At 40.6% G+C, this 15,282-nt stretch overlaps 1 protein-coding gene across 9 annotated transcripts in view; it reads left to right on the top strand.

Moving 5' to 3' along the window:
- Positions 1-15,282, top strand: part of LOC122557344 (serine/threonine-protein kinase PAK 3) — a 248,127-nt gene that overhangs the window by 170,116 nt on the left and 62,729 nt on the right. For 6 of the 9 annotated variants that reach the window (XM_043704955.1, XM_043704958.1, XM_043704959.1 and 3 more), the window contains 4 exons: positions 5,797-5,950; positions 8,297-8,353; positions 10,042-10,098; positions 13,146-13,183. In XM_043704955.1, the coding sequence (XP_043560890.1) occupies positions 5,797-5,950; positions 8,297-8,353; positions 10,042-10,098; positions 13,146-13,183 (306 nt within the window). The remainder of the gene's footprint in view (positions 1-5,796; positions 5,951-8,296; positions 8,354-10,041; positions 10,099-13,145; positions 13,184-15,282) is intronic. The other 3 variants (XM_043704960.1, XM_043704961.1, XM_043704962.1) reach the window with 3 other exon arrangements.

The following is a 15,282-nucleotide window of genomic DNA, read 5'->3' as shown; positions in this document are numbered from 1 at the left end:
ATGTAGCTTTAAAACAGCACTGGCAAACTAAAACTTGTAATTGTATTTTTAAAAGAAATCTTTTTATCTACTGACATTTTGGAAATACATAATAGTAAGGACATGCTATTTCTACAATACACCCTCTCAACATCATTATACTTCTTTGCATGAAAGCCTCATAATAAACCTATTGTGCAATGAATGAAGCATTGGAAGTGTGTTGTAAATGGTGAGAGTCTCATTGATTTACTTGCACTAACTGAAATACCTGAGTGAAAGAACATATTCATAAAAGTCCTATATCAACACTGATTTGTGTGGTGCTGATGGGCAGAATAAGTGAACACGCAACCTGCATTCCCTTTTTCCCCTTTAAAACGTGGGATTTTACTTTTCAAAATAATTTAAATGTAAGTTTTTTGGAAGCTGAGTCAGCATGCAGAGAGTATTTTTAAGATAGCACATATGATCCTTTTTCAGAAATAAAACACCCCAAGGCCCAGAGTTTTGCTGAGTTGGAGTGACTTGGGAGCCATCTAAAAATAATCAACAGGCCCTGAATCAAAGCTTTTTTTCAGGTGGGCCTTTAAAGGGTGCGACTGGTTCAGCTGTGGCTAGACTCCAATGGATCCCTGAGCTCTCTGTAATGCCTCATTGTGCATTCTTTGTTAGGGAAGTCCCATTAAGTGGCATGGGGCACGTACGAAGGGTGAGAGCTAAGGGGCCTTAATTTCTGTGTTGTAACTGCGATGAAATTGCACAGCCCACCTCGATATCTGGCATCCCTTTGCGACTAGCTCTGACCTCTTGGCTGGGTCAGCTGGCCTGACTGCAGCACTTGGCAATGATATTCCCTTTTTTGTGGGTAGTGTTTCTGAAGGGAGTGAGCAACGCCAGGAATTTTCTCAACCCTTGCATCATGAACCAAAATCCAGATGCTAATCTTTCCTATGAATAACTTAAGGACATCTCTGTAGAAAGGGTGCCCTTCACTCAAGGGATGATGCACAGCTGTAAACTCACCTGATGACCAATGGCCCCTTAAAGTAGCATCAGCAATGGGTGTGGATTTTGATGTTGTGTAAGGGTTTTGCTGATCAATTTTGCAAAAGATTTTCTTTTTTTAAGCTGAACCCAAATCCATTTACAGTTAACAACATTGAAAACAACATATGCTGGAGATCACAACGGGTCAGACAGCACCCATGAAGAGAGAGCAAGCTAACGTTTTTGAGTCTAGATGACTCTTCATCAGTGCTGAAGTGGAGGGGACAGCATTTATGCTACAGTTTTGAGGCTGAAGGGGTGTGTGGGAGTAGTGGGTGTAGCGTGCTGGTGGAGTAAAGATGCTGGTAGTTCAGATTAAGTGATCGGAATGTGAGAATGGCCAAACGATGGTATGTCTCCTGCCAGACTTGAAAGGACAGTAACTGGGATGGGGGGGAGGGGAGGACATGATAAGCTAAAAAAAAAGTTTCACAATTTAAAGATGAAGATGAGATGTTGTTCCTGTAGTTTCCACTGTGATTCACTAGAGCACTATAGTATGCCAATGATTGACGTGGGGCTGCAAACAGGGCGCTGTGTTAAAATGACCAGCTATGGGAAGGTCTGGGTCTTGCTTATGGAAGTGTTCTGCAAAGTGGTCACTCAGTCTGCGTTTGGTGTCTCCAGTGGGTGCAGCGAATACAATGCATAAGATTGGACTAGGTAGAGGTGCTGCTTCACCTGCAAAGACTGTTTAGGCCCTTGGATGGTGAGCAAGGAGGAGGTGAAAGGGCAGGTGTTGCACCTTCTGAGGTTACATGGAAAGGTGCCATGGGCTGGGCGGGGTGGGGGGGTGGGAATGGTGTTGGTGGATGTTCTGCCATTTTCACATTCCAATCACTTGATCTGAACTGTCAACATCTTTTCTCCACAAGCACTATCCCCACCTCCCCAGCCACATCAGTGTTACCTTGAAGTTCTATTTCTGTGATTGTGCAAATCATTAAGTGTGTCTTTCATTATGAGTGTATGACCCCAGCTTTTAAGACTTTGATCAACCATTTCTTTTAAAGTTTTTTTAAATTATTTGGAGTGTGGAAAAGTGTGAGTGTGTTAAAGTGGAAGTGTTGTAATTTGAAAACTGCAGAGAATTAAGTGTCATGTATTATAGTAAATGCTGACATCAGTCCTGGGCTGTTGGGTGTAGCCAGTTTAGTTGTTGTTAAAGGAAGAAGAATACTGTGTAACTGACCACACGCAGCCTTCTGAATGACCACAGAATTTCCTGACATGTCTTGCTTCTGTGCACCAGATGCTGTCATTTGTTTTTTCAAAGTAGTAACAGTCCAGGGTTTACACTCAATATCTGTTAGCTGGCTTGTAAATACACAGATTACAACCACAGAGTCTGCTCGCTAGAGTATGCTTAGCAGCAGCAGTTGTGGTATTGAAGATTTTGCAGTAGTAAAGAAGATTTTGGGGTACCGAGTTCCATATGCAGTCAGAAATGTGGCCAGTCACAGTTTCTATTTTCCATGTTTGGGGCATGTGGTATATTTGGAGTTAGGCTGGGTAAACTAGGAAGAGCAGAAAAGGCTACTGCCTCTAACACTGTCTAGGAGAAAAGCCTGCATGCTGACTCTGGCACAATGCTCAAAGTTTGTAAATAGAGAGTTAAATATAAAACGTTCACCCTGCTCTCATCCCTCATTCCTATCACCCTCCGTACCCCCACCTATGCTACTTAATGCCCTGCACCTGTCTCTGTATCCGTACCTCTATTTTTTTTCTTCCCCAATCATTAACCATGGCCCTTAGTAGCCTCCATACCAACTCAAGCTCCCCTCCCCATCTTTTCCCACCTCTTGCCCTTACCTCTCTGTACCACCTCAATTGTAAGCGAACAAGGTAAACAGGAGGAGTTATGATGAGAGAAAATATCAACTGTCTATTGTCTAAGACACCTTGCACAAAGAAAATCAATACATTGAAATTCCTACAATTCATCCATTATGAAAACCAACATTGATTGGCATATTTGTAAGTGCATTTGCAACTGTCCGTCAAAATGCTCACTCCCTATTTTGAAAATGACTGTCTGGGAAATTTGTTACGTAGCACAAATTCCACAATGCTTGTTGTTGTGGTTCTGTTTGCCGAGCTGGGAATTTGTGTTGCAGACGTTTCGTCCTCTGTCTAGGTGACCTCCTCAGTGCTTGGGAGCCTCCTGTGAAGCGCTTCTGTGATCTTTCCTTCGACAATTGTAGTGGTTTGAATCTGCCGCTTCCGGTTGTCCGTTCCAGCTGTCCGTTGCAGTGGTTGGTATATTGGGTCCAGGTCGATGTGCTTATTGATTGAATCTGTGGGTGAGTGCCATGCCTCTCGAACTTCCCTGGCTGTTCTCTGTTTGGCTTGTCCTATAATAGTAGTGTTGTCCCAGTCGAATTCATGTTGCTTGTCATCTGCGTGTGTGGCTACTAAGGATAGCTGGTCGTGTCGTTTCGTGGCTAGTTGGCAGATTCAAACTACTACAAATGCCGGAGGAAAGTTCACAGAAGCGCTTCACAGGAGGTTCCCAAGCACTGAGGATGTCACCGAGACAGGGGACGAAACATCTGCAACACAAATTCCCAGCTCGGCGAACAGAACCACAACAACGAGCACCCGAGCTACAAATCTTCTCTCAAACTTTCCACAATGCTTGACATGAATAGGCATTCTGAAGTATCTTGCATTGTCTGTTTATTCTTTAACTCCAGACATTTTGATCTGGTCCCAGAACACACTTGGTAGAGATGAGGCACCCTTTGGGATTGTGACCAATTGACAGTTTGACAGCTTTTAGAAATCGCATTGTCTCAATGGGGTTTGGAACCGTGAACTAATGCAAGTACTGACTGTTTTCTTGTGTTTTTTTTCTTCCGTCGTGATTAAGTGCAGCATTGCTGAAGTTTGTTTAGCTTCAGTGTGTTCTCCGAGCAGATGGCTGTGGGATACAAGATTTCCGATCTCAGTCACAGTATTCTGGAGAGAAGGCAAGCAGAGGCCAAGTATCTGACTATAGAGAGACAGAAAATCAGGGAATCCTGGCCTATATGTCAAAGCATCTGACAACAAGATCTGGGCAATTTCTTAGCCGTTATAAATGTAAGGCTCACAGAAACCAGGGCAACAAAGAAGAGCTGAGGATTAACACCTCAATCCTACTTTCTCTCTTTGAGTTATGTTAGGCACAATTCTTCTTGTTTCTCCTTCATGGGCAGCACGGTGGCTCAGTGGTTAGCACTGCTGCATCACAGCGCCAGGAGTTCGATTCCCACCTCGGGCAATTGCCTGTGTGGGGTTTGCACATTCTCCCCATGTCTGCGTGGGTTTCCTTCGGGTACTTCGGTTTCCTCCCACAATCCAAAGGTGTACAGGTTAGGTGAATTGGTCATGCAAAATTGCACATAGTGTTAGTCAGGGATAAATATAGAGTGAGTGAATGGATTACTCTTCAGAGGGTTGGTGTGGACTAGTTGGGTCAAAGGGCCTGTTTCCATACTGTAGGGAATCTAATCCTCAGTGTCTGTCTATCCACCTTTTTCCAGAAGCCATTGATTCTCTCACTGAAGAATGATTTGATTTCAGAGGCGATTGCTTTTTACTCCTATTAGAATGAACAGGCTTTCTGACTCCAGGATCTGAAAGCACAAGTCCACTCCTACACTGATGTCCACAGATATACCCGCACCACCAGTAATAGTTGCTGTATACTGATTTGGAATGAGCATATCAGTTAGATTCATAGAAACTAGGAGCAGGAGTAGGCCTTTCAGCCCTTCAAGCCTACTCCACCATTCAGTATGATTATGGCTGATCTGTCTCAATGCCATCTTCCTGTTTTCTTCCATAATCCTTGATGCCTTTAAAATATCATTTCTGTATCTCTTTCGTGAATATATTCAGTGATTTCATCTCCCCAGCCCTCTGTGGTTTCTTCTTTTCTTCTTCTTCTTGATCCTAAATGGTCTACTGTTACCCTAAGGTTGTGTACACAATTAATTATCTCAACCAATGTCGGACTTCTGCTTCTCAGTGAAGCTGGAATCTTGGGGTTTCCATGACTTTTAGAACTTCCAAACTATGGAACAGTTTCTAGCGAACCAATCTTTGAGAAGAATCTGACCTGATTTTCAAAGCTACCATTTGTGATACAAACATACCCGATGACTAAATGTTTCTAATAAATTCAGTGATGCTTCTGTTACATAAGTTGGAACTCCCACTAGAATTATAAATGTTCAGATCTCCTGGTGCGATTGGTTTACATTCTATTGCAAATGTAAATTGTCGCCTTGGTAACCCAATGCTGCCGAATGAGTCTCAATTTTTATTTCAAACTCCACATAGCACAAATTCCAGGAAATCGTTACGAAGGTAAAATCCTTTTAAGGTCTTTCTGTTTGTAGCCAAGCAAATTGCAGAATTGGGTCGGGACGTCACAGGGTGTTGAGGGAAGGAGCAGGTTCTTAATAACTGGCAGCTCGACACAATCATATATCTCTCTACTTCATTTAGTGTTTTCCTGTGCTGTCTCCAGGTTGGAGCATATATCATCTTAATGGGCTATTCATGCTAAATAGGTTTTAATCAATAAGTAAATAAAATTAAGCAGTTAGGGAATGGGAAAGCAACAAGGCACCTTATTCATCTGGCTTTGTGAGTAATGAGCTTACTGACTGTGTGAAACATCAGCATCTTTCCCAGTACCTAATGACTGTGTTAAGTACTGTTTTTTTTCCCAATGTAGCACTTCACTGCCTTTCATCTTTACTTTTCATTTAGGGCATTCCTGAGCAATGGGCAAGACTTCTACAGACGTCCAACATTACTAAACTGGAGCAAAAGAAAAACCCTCAGGCTGTCCTGGATGTCCTGAAATTCTACGATTCCAAAGAGACTGTCAATAATCAGAAATACATGAGCTTCACTTCTGGAGGTAAGGACTTGTAATCTCTGTATGCAGTATCATAGGCAATGCACTAGAAGCCCTCAGTATAACCTCTAGAATGATACATTGGGATTCTGATTTGCATGACTTGTAAATAACTATGGGGCCTTTTAAGATTGAAAACTCACTGACCTGGAATGTTTGTAATTATGAGCTGAATTGTTTATTTAAAATTATTCCATTTTCCATTGTAGTGCATTTTTTCTGTCATGTTGCTAGTCTGCTAAATATAGTTGTTGTGTAAGGGTAGTTTGAAGCTGTTAGTTGAATATTTTTATACATGTAATAGGCTGCAGAATTATTCCAGAATATTATGGGCTTTTCTCAAAGAAGGTACAAGTTAATGTTAAACAATCTGATATCTGCATATGTTAAGATTTTACATTGTTACGAATATAAGTATGTATTAGTCAGTTTCCCGGGATTGAAGGCCGGGGCACTTTTTAACTTGAGCGGGGTTAGAAAATGGAACAGTAATGGGCCCCATGGGAGGATGAAGCAGAGAGGACCAGGGTGACTGTGAATGGATGGAAGGAAGTGTAATGAGACTTTAGAAAACGATGCAATGCAGAGGGTGAGAATGGGAGGAGCATAGAGGATAAAGGGATAAAAGGAGGCAATGGGAACTTGAGTGAGGGACAGTGAAGAAGGGATGAGATAGGATGGAAGAGGAGATTAAAGTGAGAGAAGAAGGGAATGGGTAGGATTGAGTCAATATGAGAAGAAAGAAGGGAGCAGCAGATTGGGTGAGAAACTTGAGGGGGGCAAGGGGAGAGAAGTGGAAGGTGAAAGAATGGTAAGTGTTGAGTGGATGATGCGAGGGCAATGGATAGAAAGAGAGAAAGCCAGGTGGGTTGGGCTGATGGGAGAAGTGTATGCAGTGGGGCAGGTGTTGGTATTAAATGAAGTTCCATAGAATCATGGAATCCTTACAGTGTGGAAGCAGGCCATTCAGCCCATTGAGTCCACACCAACCCTCTGAAGAGCATCCCTCCCAGACCCTAACTGCCACCGTATCTTGTAAGCCTGCATTTTTTCATGGTTAGTCCACCTAGCCTGCAGATCCCTGGACACTACGGAAATTTAGCATGGTCAGTCCACCTAACCCGCACACCTTTGGATTGTAGGAGGAAACCGGATCACCCAGAGGAAACCTATGCAGACACGGGGGGAATGTGCAAACTCCACACAGACAGTCACTGAGTCACTGTGCCGTCCAAAGTTTGGTGCTTGTTTTTCATTGATAGGAGCATAAAGAAGGCCTCTTCATAATTTAGTTCTTATTTGAGTGAAGTGTATGGATACATTTTGGCTTAGTCTTTTGGTTGGAGCACTCTTTTACTTTAAAGATTTATGATTCCTCCAAGTGATACTCATGTGGGTTATGGTGGGGAATTTGTTCACAAAAGGATCATTTCCCAAAGTTTCAGTACATTAGCAGGGGCGAGCTTTTCTGAGACTTTGCCAGTTGTGTTTAACCATAGCCATAATTGAGAACCATTTCACATAACATTATGCTCACAGATTCACTATCTCCCCAATTGTTGCTATCACGCACTATTTTTAACATATCATTGAAGTGAATATGTTTCATTTTAAGCATGGAGTTTCTATCATATTGGGGGAATGTTTAGTGCTGTAGAGGTAGTACATTGTAGTGACATTAAGTGATAAAGAATGGTAGTATTGTTTTCTTAGTGAAGTTTTGACCTTGTCTGACTGAGGATTTAAATAATAATGGAATTGAAGATTAGATTCATTTTACACTGTGGGGGGAGATTTCCTCTGCACGTTGACTGCAACAAAATGATAATATCTATGAACAAATGCACAATTTTGCTTGACCTCACACACACATCAAAGATCTCACAGCCCATGCCCAATATGGAGTTCATACTTTCCCAGATCATGTTTGCATATAGAGTAGACCTTGTTCAATCTGTATTTCATTCAGTCTCAAAAAACCTTTCCAAACCTTGACCTAGATTAGTGTAATGTCTCAATTTCCAAACAAACCAACCTTGGCCAAAAAAGAGCAGTTCTGTTCTCCTGAGCCTAGACCCATTATGTTCATTTTATTAAACACCCTTACAGGTGGAAGAATGAGGGGACTTTCATCTTCTGGCTGATCTGTATCAGGTGGACAGACTCACTATTTTCTAATGATGTTTGCAAATGTCAGTGAAGTAGATATGAGCATAAAGCAATATTCCACTACTTTATACTTGCAATTACAGTTTTGCTAAAGTTAGTGAAGAATATAAATTCAGCCATTGTATTATTCCATAATTGTTATTGTTGTTTCTTTCTCTATCTTTTTGCTGCGATGGTGAGATATACATACTGCTCCCAGGCTTCCCTCTGTGCCACTCTTGTACCAACCAGTAAGAGGTATTTTAAGAGTGCTACAATGACTTCACTTCACTGCTTGTTTCTCTGCTAACAAACCCCCCCCTTCCCTTTTTGAGGTTCCACTTTGCAGAAGGAAATTGAGGGATTCAGAGAAGTAGGAAAAATGCACTTGCACCCCCACCCCACCCCTTACAAGATTAGTCATATCACATATTGGTGCTCCACTGCTATACCACTTGACATGAAGAATTTGTGTTATCAAAGGCCTGCAACTTACTTCTGCATTTCCTGAACTCAGAGATCCTTGGAATAATTTTGGCTTTGGCTGGTAATGGGACTTGCTGGATCAGCCACCCATTACGTAGCTCTCCTGATTTTCTTTTCATTTCCACTGGCTTCAGTAAAATCAGGAGAGACGCTTAACAGACATCTGATTTTTATATTGGCCAAAGTCTTAACAACTCCCCTCCCTTTCCAAGTGGCACCTGAGGCCATCATTGTGCATTTGTACCTGCTGTGAAGGCATTGTTATTTCATCAGCTTGCAGACCCCCTCCTTATTACACTTATGCGCTTTCATTTTCTCATAGCTGACTTCAAAGTGGTCTGTCTGCATGTCAGAGTGACATGACAGGGAGGAAAACCTAAGTCAAGAAATAATGCACTGCATTTTACTTGGGCTTTCTGCAATGAATATAAATATATGGTGGGGCCATGATGTCCAGAAGCAATGTATGGACCTAGAACTGTCAGTCAAATTCAGGGTGATAGTCATAACTTGGAAATAAGTTGCATATAGCAATGTAATTGCATTTCATCACAAACAAGGAGTAAAAATAGGTCAAAGTATAGTCATTACTACTTGAGTATACAACTTTAAAGCTTTTAAATGGGTTAATATTTTGAAAGAGCACATTAAACATTTTACATGCGTACATATATTAAAAATGATACATTTTGAGAAATATCAAACCCAAACACGTGAATTTGGTCAGATAGCACAGTAAGATTTAATTGCAATCTGAATTTCCTTGTCTTCATTCTTGATTTTTTTAATGGAGCAAGATTGATATTTGACTTTTTTTTGTTGAATAGTTAGGTTTGGAGAGCTACGACATAGAGTTGCAATAGCTTCGAGGTTGGATTTGTTGTATTATATGACACAGATAGCATTTGGAATGTATTAATTTAAATGCTAGGTTATAAAAAAATAAACGGGTTCCTTAAGTTGAAGTGTTTTCAATGCCAGACATCAGTGATAGTTTTAATTTGAAACCATTTAAAGTCATGAAATGGCGAATCCCTTAAAGCCAGAGGAAACATTTTTGCATTTTCACTGTAATGATACCAGTTATAAAGAATATTGCAGCAGTTTTGATGTGATTTATATCTTTCTGTTATTTGCTTACAAAGCAAGACCATCACTAAATACATTTCTATGAAGTTATTACTAATTTAAGGCAAAACTGCAGTGGATTGTAATTGCATTCAAATCACAATTTACCATGAAGTAAAAATTTTATTGGTAGCTCTGAGACCAAAGTCAAATTCCTGACCTTTCCCAGCTCCCCCACTCCCTCAAAGTATTTCTTTCAGTCATTTTATGTCTTTATTGAAATAAATAATCCGTACAAGATTGATATAAAGTTTATATACTTTGTATGAGACTTTCTGTAACTTCTTATTCCAATCACATTTCATTTAAAAGTTGTTTGAATTTTATTGCAGCAGTCTATTCACTGATGGTACCCCTTCTAAAGCAGTACAAGTGCACAGAGATAACTGGTTGGTTGCTTGATTTTTGAATGTATGACATTGACTTGAAAATATCCAGTAGATAGTTGGGAAGTAGGTTACAATGGTGATTTTTAAAAAGGCAGAAGGGAATCCCTAGGGATGAGTGCCAAATTGACAGTCCTGATGCAGACTGATCCAATCATGACCCATGCAAGCCAATTTGAAGAATTAAAGTTTGGATTCAGATTTTTTTTGAAAAAAAAATCTCTGGTCATATCCATAGAGGAAAAACAATCTCCGTGCATATGTGGCATCAGATTTTGCAACCTGCCAGAAAGTTCTATGCGTAAATGATCTGTATTGGATCTGCACGGTCTATGTATGTTTTGCATCCTGCTAACATTTTGTTCATGGCATGCCGAATTTATAAAGGTCAATGTGTATACAAAATGTTTCTAACTTGGTGCGTTGGATAGGGATGCTTCTAATCCATTATGGCTGCAGGTAGAGGGTGGGTGCATGTGCATGTGTTCCAGGGGAGGACAATGAGCATAGAATTCCCTTGCAGTGTGGGGGAAGGGCCATATCCATCGGATTCCCTTGCAGTCTTTGAGGTGCAAGCTGTGTGGATTAGATTGTTGGACTCCATTGCAGTCGTTGGAGGGAATGTTAGTTCCTGGGTAGCCACAACCTTAATGCTACTTTTTTCTGTGAGCACCTAGTATATTATTGATGTCTCCTTGCCCATGTGTTTCCATAGTTTAAATGTGGGGTTTAGATTTCTATGATGTGAATGTAAAGTCAAGATGCACCTGAATAATCATTGGGAGGAGTCCCAATAATAATGTTTAAACCACGAGTTTGAACTATTTCTCAATTTTTGGGGAGCTGAACCAGCTAAAAGATCAAATATGGTACCTCCAATATGCAATGGAAGCCTGTATGTTGCTTACTGCCCACCGTAGACTTTAATAATACGCAATAAGCTTCCCTTGCAGGAAACTTCAAAGGTATCATGAGATTGTTTTAAAAATCAGAGATGTGCATTTGAGTGTGACAATTAACCAACAAAGTTGTTCCTTTTTCATTTTCATTTTAGGTGACAATTAAACAACTACCTATCATATGAAAAAATATTCTATGGGTGGTGGAATGGGTGTCAGATTTCTGGCTGTTTAGCACGACTGCACTTAATTGTCATTCATCTGCCATTAATCAAGTGAAAGATCAATGGTTAATGTGCTAGTTACCTGGCAACATGCTTCGTGCTGGGTGTTCCTGGACAGTCTGTCCAATCTCTCATTAGTTGCTCTTTTCGTCAGACAGTGTATCCTGGTGGTAATAACCTGATAAATATTTGTAAGGCAACTGAAGGTGATTGACACTAAGGTTAAATTAAAGACCAATTTTCCAAGGAGCCACAGATTGCAAGGAACATTCTGTTATAGTAGTATGTATTGGAAAATTATATGTAGCATCCAGGATGTGTCTGTTGGAGAGATTGAAAGATTTAATGCATCCTCACTATTGCATTTTTGGATTCATTTTCTATTATGCCAAGTTTGTATCCTGTGAAGCTAGATCATATTTTTGCATGAGACTACTCCATTGTTAAGTACGCCCTCTATGACTCAAAACAACGACACAACTTGTATTTATATATGCTGGAAGTGTTGTAAAATATTGCAGGGGCATTATCAAATTTGACATTGCTCCATATGGAGCACAGAACTGTAATCATGTTCAAAGAAACACTTTCATTAGCATCTTAAAGCAGGCATGAGAGGTCGAGACATTTGAGAAAGGAATTGTATAGCTTAAGCCTTAGGCAGCTGAAGACATGGGTTACTAGTGGCTCAGATAAGTAAAGCACATGGTTTGATGAATTAGGTGATTTCAATTGAGAAGACTATGCAAGCTTTATTATTGGTCTTAGCATCCCTCAACTAGGGAGTGGGAAAAAATGGCACGGTTTCCTGTTTTTAATTATTTACTAGTGATCTGAGCTGGAAACAGTATGTTTGTGACTATCAAGTGAAGGAAAAGAGCTGGGACAGCGTCCACAATGGTGTGTTGTCACTTTCTGCTAAGGTTTATATGTAAAGAACAGCTGTTTGATTGTGATATTGGAGGGCTGTCAAAACTTGTGAAACTGTGATCCAATATGAGCCATTGATTTAGTATGTAAGGATTTGAAACAATGAAAGGGAAAGTATCACATTAGAATTTGTGCACAGAACGTTACATCAGGATTTTCATAGTTTAGTTGGTAGTGTATTGCAGTTCACTTCTTTTTGAAATACTGCATACTTTGGAATAATCAAATATCTGACTCCCCTTTGGCTTAACGTCTAATTTTTTTGCACATTTTAAAACTCCGTTTTTGATCCTAGAATAAAATCTAAAGTACATTGTTCAGTGGAGTCAAATGAATCTGAGGCAGTATGTACTCCCCTACCACCAGTCCCAACCCAAAACCATAATAGTAGTTTCAAGTTGGTTTACTTCAAATTTATACAGACATTATTTTCATTCTCAGCTTTAAAGAAAGCCTCAATATCATCAGACAGTGTAGTTGTGCAGATTAAGTTATGCCATAAAAAGAGTATCTGACATGGGAATTGGTTTCTACACATTCTTTTGAGAGATTGATAGTGTTATGTCTTTCAATACATCAATATCAAAAGATTTTCAAGATTTATGAAAGTAATAAATATTGATAAGAGAAAGTTCACATCTCAGGGGATACAGATTTTAAAATGAATTAACTGTGATCAGGAAAATGATTCTCACTTTTTTAATGCTAAGGGTTCTAGAATGATTTAATTAAGGGAATCCATTAAAGGAGATTTTTCATAGGTTCAGACAAGTTGACATGTTGGACAAAGATACAATTGAGGTCAACTAAAAAGAGATGGACTTTGGGCCAAGTTACAACTTCTGAATCCAAAAAACACGTGTTCATTTGTGTTTGTGAAAATCAAATCTACTATCAAGATATTGTATATTGTGTGTATTAAATATGTTGTGTTTGGAAAAGTTGTTATCAAGCTTTTTGCATAAAATACATATGCATGTATTTTTAACCTTTGCAGATAAACCAGCCGATGGATACATAGCAGCAAATGCTCTGGTGAGTATGAAAACAATAGGCTGCTTGATAGACTCAGAAATAATTCTCTCAAACACAACAAGGAAGTCTTCAGAGTAATCGAGCTGTCCATAGAACTTCTTGTGCTTTGAAACTTACAGACTTGGCTTCAATCTACATTTTCATTTTGTCTTGTTCTTCCTTCTTCCTCCCTTTTTTAGTCTCCTTAAGGCATTGACGATTTTTTTTTTCCCATTGCGGCTCTCTAGTAACTCACCGAACCGGTAATCTTTCATGTGTTAGACTGGACAATGAATATTGACAGAAAATCTGAAACATTGGTGACAAATGGACTACTGGAAAGAATACCAATACATTTCGAACAATTAAAATACACCATTACCCATTCTGCCTTAATATTCCCAAGAGAAACAAGTATTGAGGTCTCTTGATGCATGTGAAAGGAGAAATGCGTTAATGAAAAACTTCTGTAATACGGTATTAATCACCTAGGATGATGACCGTGGGAAAAGGATATTTTTATACTGAAGCAATGGTGGCCAGTAGGGGCAGGGACAGAGATGCTATCTCAATTTTGGAGTCTTCAGGTCAGTTACGTAGTGAATTCACCTCTTGTGCTTGCTGCAACCCATCTTTTTGTCCCCACTCCTCACCACTTGCCTGTGGCCTGGGAACAAGTGATGATCCTAGGCCTAGGCCTATGTCATACTGATAATGGCCACTGGCTTCCAGGTGATCCTGCCATTCAGTAGAGCTGACAGCTGCTAGCAAGTCTTAAGGGTGCTGAGGACAAGAGAAGGCACTCTACTAGCTAGTCAAGAGCTTGACTGGAATGAGGTCTGGCAGACATTTCCGAGAGGAGTCAATTGCAGGGCTTTCACCCGCCCTTTCGTCAGTGGATGTGACCCCTGTCACTTCCACAATATTCACATGCAACCCATCCATTACCTGGCCACACATGCTCAAAATTATATGGAAAATTCAAAAGACTGGAAAAGTCCTTCGTTTCTAAAAAGTGATGCATTGGGGTTTCCTTTGCTCATTGTATGTCATGATGCCATGAATGAAGTCAAGGCGATTTCCTCAATTGAATATGTACAACTAAGTTGGCCCTGAGTTTAATGCCAAAGTGAGTATAGGATAAGCAGACCAAGCAAAAAAGCTCAAGCCATTTTAAGTCCTGGGACTGTATTTAAATATGTCATTACCAACTTGACATCAGAGAGCGTTGGGCAGCCTCAGCCTGTAGGGATTGGTCTCATGGCTCCATCAAGCTGTGCGTAATCAATAATATGGGAGAGAGCCAAGCCAGATCTCGTTTGTGGAGTTGAGAGCAGCCTTACTGCCCATTATCTGGCCAGAAGTGACCTTTTAAAATGATGTGTGGTGCATGATCAATGAGGATCAGCAAAAAATATGTTATTGAAATGCCAGAAGTATTTGAACTCTTTGCATGTCCCATTCTTTTTGGATGCTGGTGGTTAAAATTAGAGATGTTCTTTTTGAACATTTTTATCAGCTTTTTCTCCCCCCAATCACCACAATGAAAAGATAGGTAGGTTTTTGAGGAAACCAGTACCCTTCCACTGACCCCCTCCTTCGACTGACTAAACTGGTCCTCACTCTGAACAACTTCTCTTTCCAATCCTCCCACTTCCTCCAAACCAAAAGAATAGCCATGGGCACCCACATGGGCTCCAGCTATGCCTGTCTCTTCGTCGGATATGTGGAACAGTCCATCTTCCGCAGCTACACTGGCACCACCCCCCACCTTTACCTCCATTACAAAGATGACTGTATCGGCGCTACCTCGTGCTCCCACGAGGAGGTTGAACAGTTCATCCACTTTACTAACACCTTCTACCCTGAGCTCATATTTACCTGGACTGTCTCAGACTCCTCCCTCCCCTTCCTAGACCTCTCCATTTCTATCTCAGGCGACCGACTCAACACCAGACGTTTACTGTAAACCGACCGACTCCCACAGTTACCTAGATTACACCTCCTCCCACCCTGCCCCCTGTAAAAATGCCATCCCATATTCCCAATTCCTTCGCCTCCGCCGCATCTGCTCCCAGGAGGACCAATTCCAATACCGAACAACCCAGATGGCCTCCTTC

This window comes from Chiloscyllium plagiosum, chromosome 15 (genome assembly GCF_004010195.1).
Source record: "Chiloscyllium plagiosum isolate BGI_BamShark_2017 chromosome 15, ASM401019v2, whole genome shotgun sequence".
Taxonomy (NCBI): Eukaryota; Metazoa; Chordata; class Chondrichthyes; order Orectolobiformes; family Hemiscylliidae; genus Chiloscyllium; species Chiloscyllium plagiosum.
The sequence above is the reverse complement of the archived record's forward strand: the minus strand, read 5'-3'. Positions and strand labels throughout refer to the sequence as shown.